Source organism: Populus trichocarpa, chromosome 9, assembly GCF_000002775.5.
Source record: "Populus trichocarpa isolate Nisqually-1 chromosome 9, P.trichocarpa_v4.1, whole genome shotgun sequence".
Classification (NCBI taxonomy): Eukaryota; Viridiplantae; Streptophyta; class Magnoliopsida; order Malpighiales; family Salicaceae; genus Populus; species Populus trichocarpa.
The window spans coordinates 12155209-12161783 of record NC_037293.2 but is presented as its reverse complement, the minus strand read 5'-3'; the positions used below and the strand labels follow the sequence as shown (position 1 = coordinate 12161783).

The window sequence follows — 6575 nt, the reverse complement described above, 5'->3', positions numbered from 1 at the left end:
ATTGATAATAAATTTCTCAGTGGATTTGATTAGAGCCAATTTATGCCGAATCCGGTTCTAAAAGAAATTATCACTCGTTTTATATGTGCCCATCCTTTATTTTAAACTAATAATAATAATTATACTGACATATGATTATTAAATAGTTAGCTTTTGGAATGATGAGAGATTTGGTTTCTAGGGAGAATACCAGGCTTTAATACTTTTGGCAGTTTATGAATTTAATATTAAACCCGGTTTAATTTAGTGACTGAGTCACCAATTTAAAATTTAATCAGAATAAAGTTTTATGTTAAATTAAGTAGGAATCAACTAATCATTAAATCCCATATAAGAATAATAAAAGTTTATATCATTTTATTTTAGCTCATACAAGTTTATTATAGTGGAGGTGGCAAACAGGTACTAGGTGGATTTTTCAACGATGAAAGTTTTGATGATTTGCATCAGTTTAGTAGCTGGTTCGGAGTTAGGGTTAATGGTAAAGAACCCATGTTGCTGTCCTTCATACTCAACATACTGGATATCTTTTCCCCATTCTTGGAGTCTCTCTGCATAGTCCTTGGCTCGATCTTTGAGCAGATCACTACCTCCCATTACTACCAGGATTGGATCAAGTTCCAATGGTTCAAGACTCCGGCTTTGTGGTCCAAATGGGTTCACCAGTGGATGATCAGTTGTATCTCCTATGGGAATAGACAGCCTCCAAAACCTAGCCACATTTAAATGAAAAAGTAACTTCTCAGGAAACCAAATAGTACCCAGAATATAGATTGATTCGAGTTAAACTTTGAATCTAGTCTGACAACTAGTAATGGTAACGTGAAAAATGGTGTGTACAAACCTGTTGATAAGCTCCCAATTCAGGAATGCTTCTTTCGGTCCCTCGGCCTCTGATTTACTCTTCACTGTCCCACCAAAAAAGGGTGCCAAAAGAACATAACCCCTAACAAGAACCGGAGCCAACTCTGGAGAACCAGCTCCTAACCGAACTGCCAGGTTATGAGCAATGTTCCCACCAGCGGAATCACCAGAAATGAACACCTTGCTGAAATCAGCAACATCGGTCAACCAGGTGTCCGGCTCTTCAGACATAGCTTGTGCTTGGAGCCATTTCACGGCCATGTAACCATCCTCAATGGCAGCTGGGAGCCGGTTCTCTGGAGCCAGGCGATAGTCAGGCGAAATTATCACAGCTTGGAGGTCCAAGGCAAGCTTAAAGCAGTAATTCTGGCAGTTAGGCCAAGCACGGGAGCCAATGCAAAAGCCACCACCATGGATGTAGTAGAAGATAGGGAGCTTTGTGGAAGAGGGGGAAGCTGGTTTGTAGAGACGGAGGTGGAGATCATGCGTGGAGTCAAAGAAAGCATCTTTCCAGACAACAGAACCATCATCATGGACAGGAACTTTGAAGCTTGGTTCAGAAGAACGCCAGATTGAGCCATCACTGTACACGCGAAGCACTCCACGGCATTCATCAACCTCATATGGCTGCTCAGCAGCGGCGGCACCGGTAGTTACGTTGGACATCTCTCTCTGATGGTGAGGGAAGACTTGAAGAAGTGGGGATTAAGAAGGAGAGGGATAGAAGCACACAGCTAGAACAAGGAAAGAGTCAAAAGAGCCGGCTTTCTGATGGTGAGTTAATGTTTGGTAAGGTGGTAACTTTGTGGTTGTACTAAGAGTTGTTTTATAAAAATATATTTTTAATTGAGATCGGTATGATATTTATATATATTTAGTTAAAAATATAATTAAAATTAAGATCAAATAAAAAATATTTTAATATGTTTGATTAAATATGCTTTTTAAATTAAGATTATAAAATAATTAAAAATATATATATTAATATTGATGATTTTTAATTTAAATATTGTAAATTTAACTACTATTATTACATCATTAAATAAATAATATTTTATATCAAATATTTTTAATTGTTCAATTAATTTATCTACAATTTCATCATGTATAAAATTCATCCGATAAGAACTACAATTTTCATGATTTTTTAAGCGTGCAACAAAATCAGGTAAAATATCATCAAAAACAAAATTGAAATTGCGATCTAATTCCACAAATACTATGTCATTATGCGATATTCTTTCAATTTATATAGTGTTATTAAATAATATTAAACACTATTTTTTCAAGTAAAATATAATTTTAAAAAAAATTAAAATTTTTTTTGTCGGGCAGATCAGAACAGTAACCCATGAATTAATACACCTACACTGTTCATGTTAACAGTGTCAAGTGAATCCGCTTGGCAGTGTGCAGATGATGATGATTGCCAATGAAATACTCCAACTTGAGCTGAGAAGGAAGGAAGCAAACAACAAATTGGGTGGGCCCTTGAGTTTTTCTTTCCCTTGGCAGCAGGCGGGCAAAAGTGACTTGAAAACTAGCAATTTTCTGCTTCATAAAACCGGCGATACAAATTTAATTTTCAGTGGGACCCATCTCTAAAATCTGTGTTTCAAATGCTTACCAAACGATTAGAAATTGTGGTTGGAACAAAACACAGTTCCAACCACAATACCAAACACCTTAGACAGATGGCTTGTTGTTTCGACAGATGGCTTGTTTGGTTGGGCAGGACAAAGTACTTTAGATGCTTCTCCATTTCACGTGTTTGTGTTTGTCACATACTGCCAGCAGAGAATACCAATAGACTATTCTTACTTCGTGGATTACGTGGAGAGCATTAGAACTCTAACAGAAAGCTGCAAACATCTACCCTAAAAAGATAAATTAGACTTGTCATAAGATAGAAAACAGTCATAAAACTAGCAATTTATTCCAGAACCATATACCGCTTGACTATAGATCAAGCTCAACAAAGCCCTGCATTCCCAGTCCACTACCATAAGAGGAAACAGAATTTTGTCTGTGTTAAACCGAGGAGATGCACGCCGTTCTAGTGATTTTGTTTTGAATTCCAAGCTGAGAAAATTGTATCTGGAAAATAGACGGTGGATTTCACAGTACGCTGAAAGGTCATGCCAGGGATACTGACAGATCAGACACATTTACAATAGCACCAGCCTGTGGTGGTTTTGGATCAGTTCAATTTCTAATCCATTCTTCTATCATATGGTTTCTTATCTCTAAGATGCCTCGTTAATTCAAAAACAATCTATAGCAAACAAGACTCCAAGGTCACATGGAAGTAAAACTGCAATTTTAGTAATAACATGCCAATCGGAAAGACTAAAAAAATCCAGCAACAAGACAAGAAACTCACTGCAACTGGGAAATTCTCTACATATAAATAATTTCTGATCATTTTAGAATAATTTCCAATGCCCTGTGCTCGAAGTTCCTACGATAGTTATTTTCAGTAAGAATATAGTTCTCTCAAGGTTGGGATGCATTCTTAAAAACGTTACCCCGATTAAAAGAGAAGGCGGACTTGAAAGTTTAAAAATAACTATAATCTACGAAGCAAACACTATCAACTGGTGTTTAAGGCCTAAGGGATATTTCAGGTGGGAAATTCACATGAAAATGCTGACAAATTTCATATCCACAGGCCCAGCTTGCGTCATGCAATAATATTTGTTTTTTCTCTCCATGGTGCCGAATAATGTAAGGATTGCTCACAGTCATGCAATAATATTTTTTCTCTCCATGGTGCCGAATTATTTAAGGATTGCTCACATTCAAAGAACAAAACCAAAGGGCAAAAGAAATAAAGAAAGAAACACAATGAACTCCCTTTTTTGAGAAATTCATCTGGCCAGCTGGAGATGGCTTAAAGAATCAAATGATCTTAAAATTAAAAGATAGCTACATTAGTATTTACATTTCTGTTATCCCCACCTCATTGCAATTACATAATAAAGTTGGATATGAGAGAAGAGGGAAAATAATTTACAGAATATGGAAAAATAAATATAAAAAAAGTGAGGAACAGGAAAAAAGAATTAAACCTTCAGCAAATTTGTGTTACAGGCCAAAAATATGTGATTCATGCAGAATACATCTCAAGTTCATAAGCGTTTGGAATAGCCAGAACCTGCACACTTCTTGCAGAGTATCAATCCTACAAAGGCAATCAGGAGCAAATGAGAGTGAACAGATCAAATAGTTTGCGATTTAATATGTCCTTGTCACTTTGAATTTAAAATTGAGTCAAATTAGATAGCGCCTAAAACTAACATTGTTCAACAATCAAGAGTGAAATAATATCCACTTGCAAAAATTTTCCATGAATGGAGTTGGGAAGTTATATTTTTGCATCTGAATGCACTAGCTGGTTATATAGAATTAACTAATGATACTCTAATGGTAATAAAGAACAGAAGTGAGGTTATCAATCATATACTAAATACTTGGATATCAAAAAACACCATTGGTGCTAGTGACAGCTATCTGAACATGAGAGATTCTACCTGCACCCTTGCACACCCTGCAATCCATCAAGCCTGTTTCTTGCTTCATCTTGCCATCATTGCAAAACACACATTTTGTGCCGCCTATACATCGTAACAAGTTCAATTAAGACACACTCTTTCCAATTAATGCAATAATCCAATGAGAACACAAAATTAATAGGACTTCTGCTAACAGCGAGAGAAGGCTGCACATAATAGTCAGTTTTGAACGTAGTGCTTCTAACAATAAGCTGAATTGAGTTGCTTTCTCTCCTGCTCAAATTCAGGTCTCACAGCCAAGCTTCCAGTGCAGGTCTCCATTAACAGTTTGTCAAACTAAGCTGCTATAATGAATCCAGTCGCAGAGTGGAATCTCACCACTGTTATGATTCACAAAACCAACCAGATGAGGACTTCCCCCCCCCCCCCCCCCCCCCGGGCTATAGTATTTCATACCACCTCATGGTAAAGTGTGGTTCAAAATAGAGAACTGGGAAATAGCAACTCATATCCAGAGGAATTCACAAATAACAATACTTATTAACATCTTCTATCAAAATGCAGGCATGTCCCGTTACCAGAATCCAAGAAAAAAACAGGACTTCTACAAAACAATACCAGCTTCAAACCAAGTTGATTTTCAAAACCACACTTCCTTTAAATTCTAAATACTTCATCAAATTCCATCATCTCAAATACGGGCTAACTGTCTTTCCTCCCCTGAGAAGGAAATAGAAATCAAGAAAAGGATCAATCTTGAAGAGTTAATACCATCAACAAATTGACCAGGAGAAAAGAATACCAAGGACTTCCTTGGAGAGAGGTGGTATTTTCAATAATGACATGATTACAGAACTCAAACACAACACTGAATTGCCAAGAAAAACCCCAAACGTTGGCGCTAAACAGACCTGTTTTACTCAAAATTAAACTGAAAGCATCCATTTCAGAAACAGGTTAATTATTGAACACATTGACCTAAACCAAATAGTAAAGATACCAAAACATAAACCAATAAATTGACACAACGGTCACAAAAACACCATCACAAACCCAAATTGACACAATAAGCATCGAAATTTGGTGCCTTCGTTTCAATAATATAACTCCAATGTTCTAAATATTGGCAGTCCTAAAACTTCAAATTTATGAGTCCTGAGCTAACTGCTAAACTATTCAACATTTGTTAGTTCACTTTGGTGGGATAATTCATGCACTCATTGTTAACATTTCCATAACAAGCAATTAAAAGTAATGCTTAAAGCTTTCATCAAACATAATCATCAAAACCCGAAAAGCTAAAAAAGAAAAAGAAGTTACCATTTCCTGCACACCTCTCACAAGGCACAGGATCCCCCTGCAAAAACCCATTAAGATTAATGAATCAAAATCTAAAATTTTTCAGCACCTGTAAAACTAAAAGCAAGAAATGAAGGAAAACATGAAAACGAAAAGGAATGCAGATTACCTTCAGGCCCAGGAACAGAGAAAGAGCAATGGCAGCAAAGACACTGATAATAGAGAGGGCAGTTTGGGTATCCAAAGGAGTATCCAAGCCACTGAGCAAAAATTGTGGCTGAAAAAGAAGGCTTGGTGTGGCTTGGTGGTGATAGAGTTTATAGTTGCTATTATGGTTGATAAAGGAGAAGCGGGGGAGAGAGGGGATTTCAGGCTTTGAAGGGGGTAGTTTTGGAAGAAAGTGACGTGTTTTTGAAGAAGAAGAGGAAGGAGGAGAGAGAGAAGAGAGAGGGTGGAGAGAAGAGCAAGAAGAGAGTGGAGCCATGGATGGACGAGAGGAGGAGAATTTTTGGAGGCCAGTGGTAATGAGTTTTCTCTGTTTTTCTTTGGATTTGTGATATATATTTGGTCCCTTTGTTTTTATATTTTCTTATTATGGTCCATATGATCTTTTTTTTAACTGGTCTCTCTATTCTAAAAAGTGTTTAATATGGTCCCTTCGTTCAGCTTTCTTCCAATTTTCTATTAATTCTTTATATATGTGCACGCGCGCGTGTAGCATTTATTAGCAACAATAAGAATATATAAAAATATAAAAACATCTATATAAAAATAAAAGGTAGGGAGCAAAAGATTGAATCAACAACACCCATTTCTATACCCATAAACCTTTTATTATATACATTTAAATAGTTAATAATGTGTGCTAATATTTTTATTGTTTGTTTTGTACTGTAT

General features: G+C 36.4%; 2 protein-coding genes across 2 annotated transcripts; both read right to left on the bottom strand.

Moving 5' to 3' along the window:
* Positions 1–331: 331 nt before the first annotated feature.
* LOC7460105 (probable carboxylesterase 15) lies at positions 332–1654 on the bottom strand. The gene is made up of 2 exons (XM_002313591.4): positions 845–1654; positions 332–712 (listed from the first exon to the last, which is right to left on the bottom strand). The coding sequence occupies exons 1-2, from the start codon at positions 1528–1530 to the stop codon at positions 406–408; spliced, it is 993 nt and encodes a 330-aa protein (XP_002313627.1). The 5' UTR covers positions 1531–1654; the 3' UTR covers positions 332–405.
* A 2099-nt stretch (positions 1655–3753) lies between these two features.
* On the bottom strand, positions 3754–6224 carry LOC7478596 (protein disulfide-isomerase LQY1, chloroplastic). The gene is made up of 4 exons (XM_002313592.4): positions 5848–6224; positions 5700–5736; positions 4398–4481; positions 3754–4048 (listed from the first exon to the last, which is right to left on the bottom strand). Exons 1-4 carry the CDS (start codon positions 6160–6162, stop codon positions 3996–3998), a joined length of 489 nt encoding a protein of 162 aa, XP_002313628.1. The 5' UTR covers positions 6163–6224; the 3' UTR covers positions 3754–3995.
* Positions 6225–6575: the final 351 nt, after the last annotated feature.

What these genes read in the sequence shown, in the direction of transcription:
- LOC7460105 (XM_002313591.4), bottom strand. Translation starts at nt 1,530, where the DNA reads ATGTCCAACGTAACTACCGGTGCCGCCGCTGCTGAGCAGCCATATGAG. An exon ending in AATTGGGAGCTTATCAACAG is followed by an intron (nt 713 to 844) that starts GTTTGTACACAC and finishes AAATGTGGCTAG; the next exon opens with GTTTTGGAGGCTGTCTATTC.
- LOC7478596 (XM_002313592.4), bottom strand. Translation starts at nt 6,162, where the DNA reads ATGGCTCCACTCTCTTCTTGCTCTTCTCTCCACCCTCTCTCTTCTCTC. An exon ending in CTCTGTTCCTGGGCCTGAAG is followed by an intron (nt 5,737 to 5,847) that starts GTAATCTGCATT and finishes GGGTTTTTGCAG; the next exon opens with GGGGATCCTGTGCCTTGTGA. An exon ending in TGAGAGGTGTGCAGGAAATG is followed by an intron (nt 4,482 to 5,699) that starts GTAACTTCTTTT and finishes TACGATGTATAG; the next exon opens with GCGGCACAAAATGTGTGTTT.